The sequence below is a fragment of the Gracilinanus agilis genome, chromosome 3, assembly GCF_016433145.1.
Source record: "Gracilinanus agilis isolate LMUSP501 chromosome 3, AgileGrace, whole genome shotgun sequence".
NCBI lineage: Eukaryota > Metazoa > Chordata > Mammalia > Didelphimorphia > Didelphidae > Gracilinanus > Gracilinanus agilis.
In genome coordinates, this window is record NC_058132.1 from 588137319 (window position 1) to 588156829 (window position 19511).

At 40.3% G+C, this 19511-nt stretch overlaps 1 protein-coding gene across 1 annotated transcript in view; it reads right to left on the bottom strand.

The window, feature by feature from the left end:
- The window catches only part of ELF1 (E74 like ETS transcription factor 1), a 128870-nt gene that overhangs the window by 25927 nt on the left and 83432 nt on the right, over positions 1–19511 (bottom strand). Inside the window, exons 3-4 of the mRNA XM_044670609.1 lie at positions 17833–17913; positions 16394–16653 (exon numbers count right to left, since the gene is read on the bottom strand). Of these exons, the coding sequence (XP_044526544.1) occupies positions 16394–16465 (72 nt within the window). The 5' untranslated portion in view covers positions 16466–16653; positions 17833–17913. The remainder of the gene's footprint in view (positions 1–16393; positions 16654–17832; positions 17914–19511) is intronic.

Genomic DNA, 19511 nt, shown 5'->3' on the forward strand with positions numbered 1-19511 from the left:
CCTGCCACACACAGAGTTAACAGAATTAAAACATGGCTGATAACTTTCTTTTTTGCTATTTCTAAAAAAAAAAAAAACAAAAAAAAAAAACTTACCTTCTACCTCACACTTGATACTATTGGTTTCAAGGCAGTAAGGGGTAGGCAACTTGGGACAAGTGACTTACCCAAGGTCACACAGCTAGGACGTCCAGGGCCTTCTAACTCTAGGCCTGTCTCTCTATCCAATGAACCACCTAACTGTTCTGATAAGAACTGATTTTCAAAAAAATTTTGCCAACCATAAGAGAATTTCCTCACCAGACTGGAAAGTGAAGGAAATATTCCTCATTCTCCTGCACCTGTGGGAAGCCCTGACACTTGAGGTCTGTCTGTCTCTGTCTCTGTCTCTGTCTCTGCTCTGTGCACCTGAGGTCCTCCTCTGGGTCCTTTGCCAGATCTGCTGTCCTCTACCTGCAGGTATCTCTCAGGGTCCTCTCCTGGGCTCTCTTGTCCTCCCTCCAAATGACCTCCCCCAACCCTCGAGGTCTCTCCTGCCCCAGTCTCTGCAGACCAGCCCTCTCATGTCTGCACACCTCAAACAAGACGACCCAAACTGAAATCATCCCTCTTCCCTCGCCTCTTACCCAATCATCTGCCGCCTCTGTCAATGTCACCTCTGAAGAGGCTCTCCTCTGCCCCTAGAGCAGCGCCTCTCCTACCCTCAACCCCGCTTTACTGCAGCAGGATGAGCGGGCTGGTGGAGCTGCCTGCCATCCTCTCAAGTGATTCTCCTTAAGCACAAGTCTCATCATGTCACTTCCCTCAATAAACTCCTGTGGCTCCCTACTGCCTCTGAGAAGGAAAGCAAAATGCTTTGTTGGGCATTGAAAGCCCTTCCTAACCTTTCCAGTCTCTTCGTACCTTATCAGTGAACACAAACTCCTCAATCGACTGAAGCTCATCCTCATCTCTTGGTTCTGGGCATTTTCTCCGGGGCTCCCATGCCTGAAGCTCTCTCCTTCCTCTGCTTGGACCACTGACTTCCCTGGCTTCCTTTAAGTCCAAAATAAAATCCCACCTTCTAAGAGAAAGGCTTCCCCAACCCTAATTAATACCAGAGCTTTCCCTCTGTTATTTTCCAATTATCCCATATGGAGTTTGCTTTTAAAAGATTTGCTCCATTAGATTGTAAACTTCTCGAGGGGAAAGACTATCTTCTACATCTTTTTGTATCCCCAGAGCTTTGAACAGTGCCTGCCCATCAGTTGATTCTTTTTTTTACCTTCATCTAGCATGGTGCTGACACAGTGTGAGCTTCTAAACGCCCTTCCTAGATTTAAATCTATAAGCCTATTATTATTTTTGTTCTCTCTGGACCTTAATTTCCTAAACCACAAAATGAAAAAGTTGGAAGTAAAGGCTATAAAAAAATGAAGACTTTCAGTTTTAAATCCTGATATCTACAGTTTTAAATTTCTGATATCTACAGCCAACAGATAATGCCTTTGTGACACAATGGGATAGAGGGATTTTTGTTGTTTTATTGGGGGGGGGGGGTTGTTTTTGCTTTGCAACAATGGCAGATTTATCTATTCAATTATGTCTGATTCATTGCCTTCTTAAAGTTACCTTGCAGCAGACACACACACGCACGCACACACACACACACACACGTAGGAGGAAATAGTCTAGGAATATACTGGCAGAGAAAAGCAAAGCCTGGGATTAAAATTTTGCAACAGACAAATTTCAAACATAATTTAAATATTGTTTTTGTATTATTCCCAAACTCCAGAGGTAGCCTAATGCAGTGGAAAAGAAAGAGCAGCACTGGAGTTCAGATACGATTTAGCTGTGTGACCAAAGACAAGTCACTTATCTTTTCAGTGTCCTATACCTGGGCAGCACTCAGAGTTGTCATCACAGATGACCTGGGATCCTATGGGAAGGGGCAAATTTGAAGAGGACCTGTAATTAAATCTCCAGATTAAAATGTCACTGGGAGGGGCAGCTAAGTGGCTCAATGGATTGAAAGCCAGGCTTAGAGATGGGAGGTCCAGGGTTCAAATTTAGGCAAGTCACTTAACCCCCATTGCCTTGCCCTTACCACTCTTCTGCCTTGGAACCCATACACAGTACTGATTCTAAGACGGAAGGTAAAAAAAAAAAAAAAAAAGAAAAAATGTTACTGGGAATTATTTAACAAAATAAGTAAAAATACAACACAGATAATATTACTTGGTGGTTTTCTAAGTCAGTATGCAGTCCACAAGAATAGACACACAATGCAAATTCCCCATAAACAAGTCCAGATTTCCTAGAATTCCAAAACTTAACCTTTTTTCCAAAATAACTCTTGCCCCTTTAAGATGTGTGATAATATAGAAATTTATTCAGTCTTTCTCACTTTGCAAAGATGCTAAAAATACTTTAAAAAACAGGTAATTTTTAAAGTATACCAAAAATGAATTTAAAAAGAAATCAAGCCAAATCTACACAAGGTGGTTTACTCAAACTGCAGATAACACTAGTTTCCTTTGTCACATGTGAAATCAATGATAATAGTTAATCTTTTTTTTTTTTTTAAGGCAAAGGGAAAAAATTGGTTAAGCAATAGGAACTGCTGAGTGGCTTTATCTGCTCACTTGATTCAGCACAGGCTCTGAGAGAAGAGTATTCAAGAAACTATGCATGACCCTTCCAACTCCACTAAGTAAATAAATGTGTTCCCTACACATGTGGAAATAAAAATGCTTGAGAGCTGACTAAATAACTTGTTAGGTTTTGCCCATTTTCTCTAGCAACAGAGTTCAATCTGGTACATGAAAGTTGTGTAATATCCTGTCAGTATTCTTTATGAAGCAATTTAAAAGGAAACATCTATTTAGCCAGGGTTTCCCTTAAAGTGCAAGCGGTTAGTGAAAACTACTTTATAATGCAGACTCTCATGTTCTCCTTTGAGGCCCTGGGAGTTCTCTTCAATTACAGTCTACATTTGTGATGAAGACTGTTTACTTTATATACCATACAACAATTAGAAAATAGCATGTTCTTTCTCTAAACAACAGAAGCTCCTACAACTTTCCAGTCTTTTAGCTCATTGAGGCAAATGTTCTATATAAAAACTGGATGACTTCTTCATTATATGATAACTATGGTGGCAACCCATGCTTATAAAACTTAAGTTTATTCAGTTTTCAATTACTAGAATAGAGAACTTACAAGGTTTTCCTTATCTTCATCACAGCCAGCATTCATGGGCTGGGATTCCTATATGTAACAAAAACAAAAGACTTTTCAGAAGAAGTATGATCAAATTATCATATACAGCATATTAGAAGCTATGCTCATTATTAAATACTGTAATTATAATAACATATTCATACAATTTATATTATAAAATCTAGCTCCTCTATAGGACCAAGTTTTCTGGTTGTTGCTTTGGTGTGTGAATGAAGTTTGGGTGGAGATGGATAGGTGGAGGGAATGGCCATAAGGTTTCGAAAAGTAAAAAAGAAAAATGGAGTTTTTAAAATTTCTTACATACAAAAAATTACTTGCACAACCACAAATCGTAGAAATTCTTTTAAAGGTCATAGTCATTACTTTTAAGTGGAAGTATTCTATTCAATTAGCTGAGATTCCCTGTGAGCATTTTCTATTTTAATTGAGGGGAGGGGAAAGATTTCATAATCTACAGTCAACAAAATGCAACCACTGAGGGCCTAGTCTACCAGAACCAGAGAATGGCAGAGCCGGAAGGAGCCGGCTGGCCCAACAGCGCCCCTCCTCACAACACAATGGAACAGAACTCGAACCTGCTCAGCCCCGCAGTCTTTCCATTACCCAGAATCACACTCGATTACCCAGAAGCACGCTCTAAAGACAGACATCCAGTCCAAGCTACAACTTGGCAGGGATTCAAGCCCTTCTATGACAGATCTGACATGGGGCGTTCCAGCCTCTGCTTTCAGACATTAAAGAAACTCCAAGAGTTTCAAAGTATTCCCTTACAGGAAGCCTAAATTGTGTCTCTCGGCAACTCCTCATCGCTCCATCATGCTCTTCCATGTGGCAACTCTTCAGATCTTTTTTAACGACCCTCCCACGCACCCCCCAAAAGTCTCATCTCCACCAGGTTAAATATCTCCAACTCTTCCCATCAGGCTCCGTAAGACGGTGTGGTCTTACTAAAAGTTTTTAGATATAATAGTTTATATATATATATATATAAATAAAAAATAGTTAAGATGATTCCAACAGCAGGTTATAATAGATGGTTAAAAACTAAGGGCAGAGAAAAATCCCAGATGACCCACATTATCAGTCATTAAAGGCAGATCAAAATTCCACATCAATCTATATTTCCATTATTTTAAAGACAAAAATTTAAAAACAATAAAAGCAAGATTAAGTCATTTATCCCAAGTCATCCCAGACAGAGAACTAGCCTTGGAGGCAGAGACTTGAGTTCAAGTCCTGATGGACATATAGTGGTTGTGCTCATCTTTCAGTGCCCCAGATGACTGTCTGTTATTAAGTTCAGAAATACTGGGAGTGGTGGGAGTGCCCTCACCAGGAACTTCGCATCACTAAAATCACCCTTTCAAATCCCTAGCATAGTCCCATGCAAAAAAAGAGACCTCTAGGAGTCCCACCAGCCTCAGAGACTAGAAAACAATGAGATGCTACCCAGGAGGGCAAAATGTCCTCCTGGGAAAGGTTGGATACAAGCAAGTGGGTGATTCCAGAGTCTTTAAGAAGTTGCTTCCAAGGGCTAGGGAGGGGCCCGGATTCCTGCTGGGCTCCCTGGAGCACCACCAGGCTCTCCCCTCCCAGCATTCTCTCTAGGGCAGCCTCTGCCTGGAGGCCCCCTCCCCGGCCCGCTGCACACAGGCTCTCTATGGGGATGACTCCCAGACTTCAGCTGGGGTCTCTCTCTTGAACTCTGATTCTGCATCATCAGCCGCCTGCTGAGAAAGTCACATGGAATATAAAAATGGATCTGTATCTCAAACCTGACCCATTCCAAAAAGATTTCATTCTAGCCCCTGAACACCCCAATTTTAGCCCAGGCTTCTAACCTGGAGGCACTTCCCTGTTCTGTCCCTCACTTATCCAAAGGCTCGTCACCTCTCCCACCTGTCAGATGGGCACCCCTTTCTTGCTCCCACTCACCCAGACTCCTGTAATGGCCCCTAGCTCTTCCCCCTGCAATCACCTTCCACACAGCTGACCTCATCTCAGCGGCTTTGCTATGCTTCTAGGGCAGTGAGGGTGAACTTTGGAGAGATGGGGTGCCAGCCCCGCCTCGCAGACCCAGTGCCGTGCTCCATTGGGCTGCTGGGCAGGTGGGGCCAGTGATGAGAGGCAGGGAGGAGGGGGAAGGGAGTGGCCCCACAGTTCTGCTCCCCTCTAGCTATGGCCCACACTGTGAGCTCTGCTCAGGAGTCTCCTTCCCCACAGATTCATCAGGCTGCTGCCTGCCCTGCGTCCTCATACAGCATGTGAGCCACCCCTCCCCCTTATCCCAGACAGGAGGGAGGAAGCATTCCCAGGAGCTGCTGGGCAGAGGGGCGAAGGATGTGAGGAATGTCCTCCGTGAGTGTAGAGAGGGGGAGGGGAGTGGCCCTAGCGCTCTGCTCCCCTCCAGCTCTGCCTCCTGTGAGCTCCCATTGGGCTGCAGGGAAGAGGGTTAGGGGATGGGAAAAAATGCCATCAGGTACAGGGGAGCTGGGGAGGGGACGCACACATGGGTAGCCTTGTGTCCACAGAGAGGACTCTGCGTGCCATCTTTGGCACTCATGCCATTGGTTCACCATCATGTCCTAAACTCAGCACAAGTGCCACCTTCTACACCAAGTCCTTCCTCATCTTCCCCAGGAGCGAGCACCCTCCCTCTACCCCCACCCGGTGACTTCATGTATGTTTTCTATGTCCATTTCTGTCTCCTCTGTTGCAACAGAAGCTTCTCAAGGGCAGGGACTGCTTTGTCTTTTTCCTCTCTGCCTAACACACATCGGTACTGGATAAATGCTTACTGATAAACTGGTTGATGTCCTTTTTGTCACTCTCCCTACAACCTTACAAAACACTGAAATAAAGCTCTTGTTCTTGTTCTTGTTGTTACATTCATGCCCTGAGGTGTCTCCCACCCTCCCTCTCCACTGAAGTTTTAGTAACAAATGAAGATAGACCCCTTCATGTTAAATAACACACAAAAACTCTTTGTTTCACTGAGATACCAGTGTAAAACGGTGGTATAAAACTCCAATAGAACTGGGGCCACTAAGCCATCCCTAGAGCCCCACATACTGACTCAGAAAACCATCTATGAATGTTCTTCTCTGTGTTGTTTTGTATTTTTATTTGTTAAATATTTTCCAATTACATTTTTTTTTTTATTAAACCCTTACCTTCCGTCTTGGAGTCAATACTGTGTATTGGCTCCAAGGCAGAAGAGTGGTAAGGGTAGGCAATGGGGGTCAAGTGACTTGCCCAGGGTCACACAGCTGGGCCAATTACATTTTAATCTGGTTCAGTTGCAGTATGGGAATCAGAAGATTTAAAATCTAATTCTGGCCTGGCCCTGACAAGCTGTATCGCCTGGCAATAAGAATAGCTGGTATTCAGGTTTTGCTTTAAAGTTTGCAAAGTGCTTCACATACAACTCAGTCCTCCACTATTACCTCCAATTTTCTATTATAAGCATGGGGGCGCACACACACATTTTCATTGTTGTCTCTCCCCAACATGACTGTGAGCTCCAGGGCAGGAAATGTTTTTACTGTTTTTCAGTACCTCCTGTGTTCAATGTAAATTCACAAATAACAACCAAGAAAAAAAAAAAAGCAGAACTCGTGCTTCCCATGACAAAAACTTTATCTGTAACTTTATTAAGTTGGAAGTAAAATGAGGCAGGCATCTGAATGAAGTAGTTTAGTTACATCACAAGGTCTCCAAGGAAATAAACAACTTCACAGCCAAAAAGCAAACAACAGATGTTACCAAAATAGTGAGAAGAAACTCCATCATGTTAAACCAATTAAGCAAAAGCTGATAGTACTGCAATATTAAAGGGGAGGGCTGCCCTATGACACCTAAGCTGCCTGGTTAATTAAAACTAAAACTGACAAGACTATTCACTCCAAGAACCATGTCAGCTGTTCTCAGAAGGCTGAAAAAAGCTGAAGCAAGTCAGGAAAAAAACAGATGACAGCACTCTCAATTATTCAGAGTACTTTATTCCAAATCATTCTAGATATATAGATATTCAAGTTATCAGCATGAACTAAAACATAGGGGAAATACATATTATACCTTTTTGTTGTTGTTGTCATTTCAGTTGTGTCTGACTCAGTGACTCCATTTGGGGTTTTCATGGCAGATTTGCTTATTTGACAGATGAGGAAACTGAGGCAAACAAGATTAAGTGACTTGCCCAGGGTCACACAACTAGTACGAGTCTGAGGCCATATTTGAACTCAAGAAGATGAGTCTTCTTGACTATAGGCATAGTACTCTATTCACCCAGTCACCTACATGCCTAATTTGCTATTACTTTTAAGCCATTGCAATAAACATTTTTTTTGTGTGGTAAAGAAGCACTCAATTCTAATTATCCAGGCAATATTTTTCTATTCCATCCAAAATGATCATATCAAGTGACTTCTTGAAATCAGGAATTATTACATCTACAATCAATGTCAACAGTAGCTAATTACTGAATACAATAGCTTGTGACTTCAAGTGAATTAATGTATAAAAATACTGGGTGCCCACTACATCTACAGACACTCTTGGGGATACTCAGAGGAATGAGAATTTTCAAATATTTAGAATAGAATATATAACACTAGAACTATCCTAAACATAAATTCATATATTTTTATTATTTTGAGGATACTGCAATAATCATTATAGGTATCAATTAATCCTCTTTAAACAAAAGCAAGATAGAAGAGATTATATACTGAACTTTTATTATTAACCCTCTGAAATAATGGTTTTCTCTCAAGTGAATCTTTTATACCAATTTATTTGTCATCTGTCTCCCTCATAAAGACTGAATGCAGAATATGTATTTAGGGAGGGAGTTTCCATAAGTTTTTCAGTTCCTTTTATTCAAAGCACATGGGTATTTCCTCTGGTTTTTTCTTTCTTTGTTTTTCTTGCCCAATACAGTCAGTCAATTATTAAATATCTACTATCTGCCAGGCACTGTGCTAAGTGCTAGTGATACAAAGAGGTCAAAGACAGTATATGCCCTCAAGTTCACCCTCTAATGGGAAAGACAACAAATACAACTAAGCTATGTACAGGATAAATAGGAATAATTAAAAGAAGAAAGGCATCAGAATTACGATGAGTTTGTAAAGGCTTTCTGTAGTACAGATTTCCTTCAAGTAATCTAGGGAAGGGTAGGACCTAGTAACTTAGTACAAAAATTCATTATACATTTTCAAAGTAAGATGCTCACTATTTTCACTTCCCAAGGAAAACAAAGGTATATAATCAGATGTCTTGAAGCACCTGATCTTTTTCCAATTGCTGCAGCTGGTCCCAACTTTTGAAATAAGTCCTATTCATTACCTGATCTAATGTTATACAAATCCAAAGATTGTTAATAAACAAAATTTTATAAAATTTTCTCTTCCTGGACAATGATTTCATCATTTCCTCTATTAGCAGCACAACTAATGTTCAACTGAGATGGGTTAAGCAAAAGAAGCCCACTCTATATCCTAGATGGACTGCAGACGTCAGGATGGAACATAAGTAAACAGCAGGAGCCAGAGTTTGTGTTCAGCATCCTTCTATACCACTCTTATGATTCCTCCATCTCCTCTTCCAGCAACAGCACTCAGTTTCTTACATTATTAATTTAGCAGCAACTCCAAAGGCTTTGTCCGATATCCCTCCATTAAAAAGAGAAAATAAAAGAACTATACCAATCATTCTGTTTTCTATGCAACACCGAGTGGTCATTAACAAGAGAAGTTACCTAATTTATAAAGTGAGATGAATTAGGGATTTTCTAAATTCCCAAAAAGTCTAGAAAGCCATAAGGAAATGATTCTAACCCAAGGAGCGATTTTAGTAGGAGGGTGTCAACAACTTCTCCTCCCCAGTCTTGGTCTGAATACTAACTCCCTTCTCGTTCTTTATCTTTTCAACCTCCAAAGCCTTCAACTAGGGGAACAAGACACTGAGCCCAGAGACTTCTAGCATCCTATTCCGCTTCCCTATAAGCTCCTGCAGACCTGAGAGGAGTCCTCTAGAGAAGTCCGGTCCCCTTCACAGGACTCCCCCAGGGTACTCCTCTGGTCATCACTTTACTACCAACAAGAAAAGCTCCAGGTGAGACGTAATGGGGGCTGAATCGGAGAAAGGGCTAGCATGGGAGGGGAAGGGGATCCAGGGACCCCCAGAACCCCTCATCAGCTCAGCAACACAGAGCCCTTAGCCAGGGCCAGCACACGGAGCAAATGACAAACTCAGGGCCCTGCCTGGCAAAGCGGGAGAGGGAGGAGGGGAAGGAGGGAGGCTGGAGCTGAGCAGTGAGATGAATTCCAAGCACAAAGCGCGCCACGCAAAGTGGGAGGAACAGCAACGAGGCCAGTGTGGAAAGGTCGGAGTGTTCCGCAGACGTTTAAATGCCTAACAGAGGAGCTTCTACTGATCACAGAGGTGACAGGAAGGTGGGGAGGTAGGGGGGAGACGGCAGGAGCGAGAAGGACAACACACGTGGTCACACTTGCATTTCAGAAGAATTCCTTTGGCCTCTGGGTGAAGAGTGAGAGCTGGAGAACGCCAGGGATGAGGCTGGCTGAGGATGCAAGCCAGAGAGGCTGTGTGGGGAGGACCAGCAAGTGAGTTACAGGGAGGAGGTGAGGATGACTTAGAGAGAAAAAGAACCCAGGTGAGGGGGAGGATGTTAGTGTCTTGAACAGAAACAGGGAAGTTTGTAAGAAGGGTAGGCATGGAGGGGAAATAGTGAGTGTTTATATAGCATTCAAAAGTTTGCAAAGTGTGTTCCGTGCTCTCATTTGATCCTCACAATGACCTTGAAGCAGGGATTGTTATCGAATTCTACTTATATAAACAACTACAATTTTAGAAAATGTCTTCACATCACATACCCTGAAATAAGAAAAACATTTTCTAAGCAACTACATAATACAGATTTTTAAATACATTTAGAGTCATGTTTTTAAAAAGCATTTTTAATATTTTTTAAATGGCAACAATTTTAGGTTAAGATAGAATACTAATAATATCAACATCATGAGGCTCACCCCACAACATGAGACTGTTAAGATTTGTTCTGTTCATTGCTCACAGAAGGAACTCTTAACCATCTATTTTTGAAATATTGCTTACTCTGTCACTTGCAGTTGAATCAAAGCAAGTAAATTCAACACCGTTAATATTACTGATGGTGGTTCAATAGCCCCCCATCTCTAAAAGGCAGGGCATCGTTTTTTTACTACCCATTCTCCTATATTAGGGTCAACCAATTAGCAATAAACAAGATGCTATTCAATTCTTGCATGCCATCCTTTTATCTAAATCAGTTATAATGAAGTTAAAATAAACTCTGCTACCATGAGCTAAATATAAAGACTGGAAACAAATGAAGTTTAAGGGCTATGATCAAAAACAGGAACATTATGTATTTAATGATATGCTTCATTATTATTTGTTACATGTAATTATGTAACAATAAATGGTTAAGCTGGTCATAGTCATAATAATAATTACTTTCACATAGCTAAACCACTTTAATATGTGCTTCCCTCTAGATCTTCACAGCAATTTGCTAATTTTTCAGTGTCTGTTACAGCATTTTTATTTTTTCTTTATTTTGCTTACAGTTTAATACTTAATCCTGAGTCACAGGTTAGAAGACAAATTATTCCCCAATAATTGAGTGTTCCTTCATGCATGTCTGAGGCCACATGTACTATATTCAACAACATTAATACTTCTTTCTTCCTCAGTGGTTCTTGAACAACAAAGAAAATCAAAGAATCTAAGAATCTGAAGTTACCTTAAAGGCCATATAATCTAAGCTGTTCCAACAGAGAAATGTTCTCTATTAAAATATCTGATGCTTGGTTAACTGTCATCGCTTAAAGACAACTTTGGAAACCACTACCCCTACGGCAGCCCACTTAATTCTGGGATAGCTTTATTTTAATCACTAAGGTTTCCCTTACACTAAATCTAAATCTGCCTCTTTAAAAGCTACCCCCATTTTTCCTAGTTCTGCACTCTAGGGCCAAAAAGAATAAGTCTAATCTCACTTCCATGAGACAGGCCCTCAAATATTGAAAGACTTCCTCCTCAAGCTCATGGAAATCCCCAGTTACTCCAACTTCTATGGCATGATTTTGAGGTCTCAGCTCGTCCAGGTTGCCCTTTGTGATCAGTGTGCTTTCTGAAATGCAGCACCCAGAACTTAATGTTCCAAATATGAAAATATCCCAGATGCAGTTGTTCTTGGCTCCCTGCTCGAAGGCTGAGAAAATGTGGGCACCCTGGAGGCTGTGGACAATTGGTTCAGGTCTAGGAATTGCTCAGGACCTTCTCATGCAACCTAAGGGAAGGGGGGGAATGGCATGGTGGCAGTAGGACAAGAGGGGGAGGTGGTGGTAGCAGGCTAGAGATCCCTGACATTTAAGAGAAAAGACCCTAGGGCCATGATGGTGAACCAATGGCGAACCAATGGTACGCAGAGACCTCTCTCTGGGCACGTGCACCGTTGCCCACCAGAGTTAGTTACTAGAAAGACAGAGGGATTCGGGCAGAGCTGCTCCCCTCCCCTCTCCACCATGCCTCTGCCCAGCAGCCCAAAGGCAGTGCTTCCTCCCTCCCCTGAGCAGAGCACCTGGGCTGTTCCTTCCCTTTCTCCCTCCCCTGTGGAGGCACAGCACATTGTCTCTAAAAGGTTCACCATCACTGCCCTAGGGCTTTGGAATAAAAGTATTTGAGATGCAGCTCTGTCCTTGGCCAGAATGGGTTCAGGTTCTAGCACTGCAGCTAGAAGTGCAATACCCACGCATCCCAGAAATCTAGTCCTCATTTCAAAACTACTTTAATGCAAGTTAATAACAAGAGAAAAAAGGCCTTTGTCAAATTCTATGTTTAAATTTTTGGTTTAGAAAATTAAGCTAGGCCTGGCCCATCTTTTGCCTTAAGAGAAGCAGGAAAATACAATAGGAAGACAGAGGAATGAGAAGAGCCCTGCTCTCTGCTCTTGCCCTTTTTCTATACCAGTGATTCCCAAAGTGGGCGCCACCACCCCCTGGTGGGTGCTGCAGTGATCCAGGGGAGTGGTGATGGCCACAGGTGCATTTTGGAAGGTGGATTCAGTGCAGTAACCAATTCATTAACAAAAAAAGGAAACCAATTGCAAATAGTTAATCACAGTGATTTAAGATTACTGCTGACGAAAATAGAGCTGAGGTGTAACAATTAAAAATGATAAAGGCTGATATTATGAGGAAAAATAATATTTTATTTAGGCACATGTTGATAGAATAAAATTGACCACACGTCTGTATAATTTTCAAATTGCCACCTCAGCCATTACGTTCCTACCTTCCCTCATCTTGTCTGCGTAGCAAAAGAGCAAGTCAAACCCAACTTCCCAATACTTAAAGCCAGGCTTTACCTTGAAGACATCATTCAAAACAGGAAACCCATTGGACCATGGGAAATGTAGTTTCAAAGTCCCCCACATGTCCACAGGAAGTCTGTCATATATCTACATATCTTGAGGCTTAATACTTCTAAATAGAACCCCAATAATTTTAAATAACAGAGGATTACTAAATTGGTAGCAGCACACCAGGTTCATCCTTCTCATTAAGATGATTTCAAAATGTTTTAACTTTTTTTGTATTACATTCTATTCTGAGTTCAATAAATAGTTTCATAATTTCAAAGTTCAATGTTCTAATTTACACCTTTGTTTACTATATTTTATGAAAAAGGTAGAAACATTAATACATATCTTTCCTATTAATTGCTATTAAAATTTTATTTTATTTTTTTTTATTTTAAACCCTTAACTTCTGTGTATTGACTTATAGGTGGAAGAGTGGTAAGGGTGGGCAATGGGGGTCAAGTGACTTGCCCAGGGTCACACAGCTGGGAAGTGTCTGAGGCCGGATTTGAACCTAGGACCTCCCGTCTCTAGGCCTGGCTCTCAATCCGCTGAGCTACCCAGCTGCCCCTGCTATTAAAATTTAAAAAAATTAATTTCCAGGGGGTGCTACATAATATTTTTTTCTGGAAAGGGGGCAGTAGGCCAAAAAAGTTTGGGAACCACTGTTCTATAGAACACTTGAAGTCACTAGACTTGTTTTCCCTTTAGGTGTGCACAAGTGTATATAGAAATATTTTACAGCAGGGGCAGCTAGGTAATACTGTGGATAGAGGTCCAGGCCTGGAGTCAGAAGGGCAAGGTTCAAATCTGGCCTCAGATATTACCTGGTTGTGTGACCCTGGGTAAGTCACTCAACCCTGACTACCAAGCCTTTGCCACTCTCCTATCTTATAAATGGTACTAAGACAAAAGGATGGATTTTTAAAAATAAATAAGTGAAAATATAATTAAATCATATAATTTATCACATATAAAAAAACTGAGGTTCAGAAAAGTTTAAGAGCCTTTCTTTAGGCCACAGAGCTAATAGTACCAGGACTAAAACATAAATTGATGTGTCTCTTGGTCCAGGGATATCTGTAACTTCATCATGGTACTGATCAGTCCATAAGAATGTATGTCTGTGAGAAACTATGTGGTTCAATAAAGAAAGAGTTCATTAAAATTACAAATTAAGAAGTAAACATTTCAGAACTTTGTGTTATATGTAAGTATCACTTAAAATAGTAGTACAGGGGAAGCCAGGTAGCTCAGTGGATAGAGACTATTCTGGAGCTGGTTAGTCCTGGTTTCAAATCTCTGGTCTCAAATACTTCCTAGCTGTGTGACCCTGGGCAAGTCACACAACCCCAACTGCCTAGCTGTCTCCACTCTGCTGTCTTAGAATAAAACAGAGGTTTTTAAAAAAATACATTTCTCTGTGTGTGTGTGTGTGTGTGTGTGTGTGTTTTGCAAAGCACATAATTTTAAGAATAGAGCTCTCTGAGATATCATCCTAGAAAAGAGAAAGCTGTAAAGTATTAACTTCACATTAAACCAGTCCTATTCTAAGCAGTTTCTAAAGTAAATTTTAAAGCTTAAATTTCCAATATTATGTTACTGTAGCTTTTGATACTTAATTCGACTTAAACCTGGCAAGTAGTCAATCTAAGTTCCTGGATGTACATCTAGATAATACATTTAGATCACATAGAATATTTGTAAAATGCTTAGCCCAATACTGCTCCTCCTTGCTCCTTCCCCAAAGGACCTTTAATATCACTTACTCCAAGTCCCTTGTTTTACAGATGAGGCACGGGTGGCCCAGACAGGTACTGGGACTGGCCCCAGTTTGCATCCTCTTTCGCAGTCCGTGGCGTTCCTCGTGAACACTCAGACATGCTCACTGCTAGGCTACGGCGTCCATGGAGGCAGGAAGCAGCTCAGCCGCCGCTCTGTCCGCCAGCACACTTCTACGCAGAGGTGCTGCCTAAACCTCAGCTCTAAGTTTTAAGAGATCGCCCCTCCACCCCCACCCCACAGTCCCCAACGACCTCTCTCACTAATATACATTGTCAATGTTTTTCTAGACTACAGCAAAATCGTCACTCTTAGAAAGTATTCCATCTGTCCAAGTATTAAGCAAAAGGACACCTCAATGTTTACATAAAAGGAAATCTTATTCATAGGCTCAGGACACACTTGGAAATAACTCTGAACTTCTTTCAGGTTTTACATATGATAACTAAAAAGTATAAAAACAATGGGCTCCTGATAGGGTTAGGTCCTGTGAAACTCTCCTATGAAAATAGAAGTCTGGTAAAACATAACTTATTCTAGAAATACTATATAACAAAGATAATGAAACCATGACTTTGACATGACTGTCTTGTCCTTGTCACGTGCTTACAGGCCTCCCCTGACACAGCCACCATTAATGATTCCTTTTGTTTACCAATGACACAACCAATTCTCCCTAATTCTGTTAAAAAGTAGGAGCTGATCTCCAAGCCTCAAAGTTTCATAATTCTGTTCCTACCAAATGACTCTCCATTCTCTCTCAAATACCTCACCTTCTTGCCAACATATACTAAATAATGGCTTCAAACGTATTAATTAATCAACCATATACAAGGCATTGTTTCAGATGAGAATACAAAGAGAAAAATGAAAAACCAAAGCTAATATTTAAAGGCCATGGAGCCCTTACTTAATGGAAACAGGTAAGTAAATTCAAAATAATTTAAGGAAGAATGCTTAGGAGAAAGATCAGGAAAGACTTCTCATGGGATGTAACAGATGAACTGGAGGAAAGAATTTTAACAGGTGAGGTATGGGAATGCCAAGTTCAGGGAAAAGCAAGTAGGCCGAGTGTTCAATTTAGCACCTAGTGTAAAAAAGACACAAATATAATTCAAATCCTCCAGAATTGGGGCTTTTAAAAATGGGAGTGCAAAAGAAAAATATATCAATATATTCATATTCTAGGTTGAGGGAAAGAGAAGGAGGCACAATTCATAAATGTTAAGGCTCAATGTTCTTTAGAAGAGCCACCAAATTATTTTAGACACATTCATTTGCATATCACATATGTTACCTAAAGGTACTTATAAAATCATGTTAGAACTAGAAGGCATCTGAAATCAAGTGCAACCCCCTCATTTTATGATTTAGGAAACTGAGGCACAGATTAAACGGCTTGCCCAAAGGCACACAGATTTGTGTTTTAATTATATTATAGGGCATTATTTCTAAAAGTCTATTTTTAGCAAACATTATACAGAGCATATTTATATAAAACTGCTATCACTACTGATCTATATTTATAAGCTACTGTTACTGTATAACTGCCACAAGTCACATGCAACAGAAAATGTTCATAACCTTTTCGATTAAAACCTTTACATATATTTTTGTATAATTTATTACACAAGCATGTATGCCAAAATTTTCAAATCACCAAAAAAAAAAAGCACCCAAAATCCTGAAAATGGGTAACTTTTTTGTTACAAGAAATTTATTTACTTGTCCATAATCCATGGCAGAAGAGAATAATAACTTGGAATCCAAATAATTTCAAAACATAAATTCATATTTCCTCAAACTCACTAGTTTCACTTTCATTGATAAATTAAAGCTTACTGTTTTCATTGTTTTAAACCATGATTTAAAATTTTTTTCTTCTAAAAAAAAAATCACAAGATACAAAAAGAGAAGACCACGATACTCAAATTATAATGTATTTCATCTATCATACCTGTTGTTCATCCTCCATGACGTTGCTGGCAAATTCAAAGACTAGTTCGTTCTGTTGTACGACAGCAGCCATAATAAAGCATCCCCCCTTCAATGTTTCATGAGAAAATCTTCAGGTTCAAGTATCAGAAGATTCCAGTACTCGACTTGCTGAACAAACCACAGATATCAAAAACCCCAAATTTTCTGGGGTTTGCAGTGTTTTAATTCAAACAAAGGAAACTTTATTCACTTATTTTTTCTTCATTTATATGTCTTTCCCTGAAAATAAAAACAAACAAAAAAGCAGTCACTTGGTTAGCTTCTACCTGTAACACAACAAGAGCAGATCACATCTGAACAAAAAAAAAATTATATCAATTCTAGGGGCACCTAGCAATTAAAAGGATCTGGCATAATAAGAGCCTTAGGCTAGTCAGTCTCCAAGGTACCTTCAAGCTATATTATATGACTGTGATCAAGTCAACCATAAAATATTTTCCTGTTGAGGGCTTGGCTCATCTTTTATCAACTGGATTTTCATAAGCATTTTCCCAAAATTTCATTATATCTGGAATGTTTTAATGTTATTTAATATATTTATTTACAATTAGCAAATAGATCATTACTATAAAGGCAACATCATATACAAAATCAATTTATGCCTCCTACCTCATTTTTACCAACCAGCCAATTACCTACTTAGAAATTATATGAGTATAATATTCATTTTCTCCTTCATAGAAATGCCCAGGAAGGACATTCCTGGCTCAGCCTGGTCTATAGGTAAAATCACTTTTATGTCATGTTTTCTGGTTCCATTCTATATATTTAAGTTATCTTTACCTTATCTCTTTAAGTAAGCAGAAGACAAAAAGAAATTCAGGCCTTTAAAAAAATCTTCTGAGATACAAAATGGGAGTTATGGTGCTTTTCTGATCTTCAATGGTTTTTTCTTTTTTTTTTTAAATGTACTGAAATGTACCCTTATCTCCAGCACAGGCTTGCAAGCAACAGGAAGGAAACAGTACTGACCGCGTCATGGCAAATTAGAACATGCAAAGAACTGCACATTATAATAAGAAAAGAGCAGAGAGGCAACTCAAGCACTAAAACAACTCATAGAAAATAGATATTTGTTTATAAAATCTACCCCTAACCCCTATGTTATTTGTTTATAAGAGGAGGGAAGGATTTTAAAAACTAAATCCCAAACTACTGCTGATCATAAAACATGACATGAAATAAGTAATATGAAAATTAAAATGTATTACTACTGAATGATATTACTACAGCTATCATAAAAATGGTTGGGATGGCTAGCCAACTTACAGGTTCCTGAGAAAGGATGGTCATTAATTGTTTTTAAAAAGGGCAGAGACCTAGAAATATAAATTGATGTGATGAATCAGTTGCCCTCAAAATTTAACAAAACTAGCTAAGTTGTGCCAAGTCATATACCTTGTTTCTAACTTAAGTTAAGTTCATTTCTTCTATTTTCTGGACACCAGAGATCATCAGTACAGATGTGGAATTCCCCAACTGGCAAATAAGACAAAATAAAGAGATGGGAAAGAATTTACTCAAACACTTCTATTTCTTCAATTGGGTTGATATAGAAAAATTTCTATAATTCTTATACTCTTAAAATGAATCTATAAAATTCTAGGTAAATTTTTTTAAATGGCTCTGCCTTTGGGGACTTATTCTTTCAAAAAGAGTATGTAATCATATATAGGAGAGTGATACAGTAAAAAGTACCAGATCCAAGAGAATCGTGTAACATGTCATTTTGCTTGGCACACATCAAAACTAAATAGGTTATTTTTAAAATTAGGTTATAGAGAAGTAAAGCTTTTTCAATTTTCAACAAAAATGTATTCACCAAATATCAACTAAGAGTAAAATGTGGCTGAACACTAGAAATATAGACATGAAAGATGCACCTTACAGAAATGTTAGTGGACTTCTAAGCATGTAGCCTTCAGAAGGGAGCATAAGTTCCCTGAGGAAATAGGAGATAGTCTGCACAAATGTGGGGAAGCAGGAGAAGTCAGAACAAAATAAAGGAAGAGCTAAAGTTTGGTAAGATCACAGAATTAAAACAAAGCCTAATAAAGAATAATTTTAATTTTAAAAATGTAAAATATACTGACAAAAGATGAATGTTTCTGTATGTTACCGACAAAAAAATGGGGAAAAATATACAGAGAAATCCTCCTTGAAAAAATACATACACACAGAGATCAAAATGCATAAATAAAACTATAAAACAAGCTTCTGAAAGTGTTTCTTGAGCCTGGATCTCTATTTCAGGAAGGCTGTGCCCACTCACAAGCACAGGAACTCTTCCATTCCTGAGGCAGGCCCAGCTATCCTTGGGGAGGCAGCCTGGGGGCTCTCCCATGAGAGCCCTGGGGCAGCGGCTGCTCAGACTCCTGGAGGGCGGCCTAGGCCCATCGGAGGGCCTGCCCTGTTGGATGCTCTCCTTTCATGAGCGCAATGCTCTCTGGGTGCTCGTCCTGGGGGGGTGACCACCCCAGGGCACCCCCTTCCTCTGGGTGTCGAGGCCCGTTCTCCTCACTCTCTTGCTGTCCCTTCATCCACTCCAGGGGTTTATCATTTGTAGGCCATTAACTCTCAGGCCCAAATGACCACAGCTTGCTGGACATTCTGTACCAAGGAGTCTCAAAGTCAACACATCCAAAAGGAAAATCTTCATCGTCCTCCCAAACCCGCTCCTCTTTGAAACGTCCCTCTTTCTGGAGAGGCGCCACCCCCCTTCCAGTCACAAAAGTCCCTCGTCCCGATCCTCCTCCACTCCTAATTCCTTCGGAACAGAGATAGGCCCAATTCTGTTGTCCCATTTCTGTGCTGCCTCCCCAGCCCTGACACGGCCGCCGTCTCAAGTGGACTAATCTTTAAACTGGTATTTCATTTGGGACTTAATACCAAATAAAAGGAGCGTTCTCATGGACAGAACAGAAAAAAAGTCCGCAAGGAGCCACCAATCCTAGCGATGTACCCTGGGTTTCTCCTTCCAAGTCTGTATCGGATGCAGCGGAGCCTGGACCTGGCAGACATCACCGCCGCCACACTTGCCTGGGCTTCCCACGGACCTTTCTCCGGTTCTCTTCTGG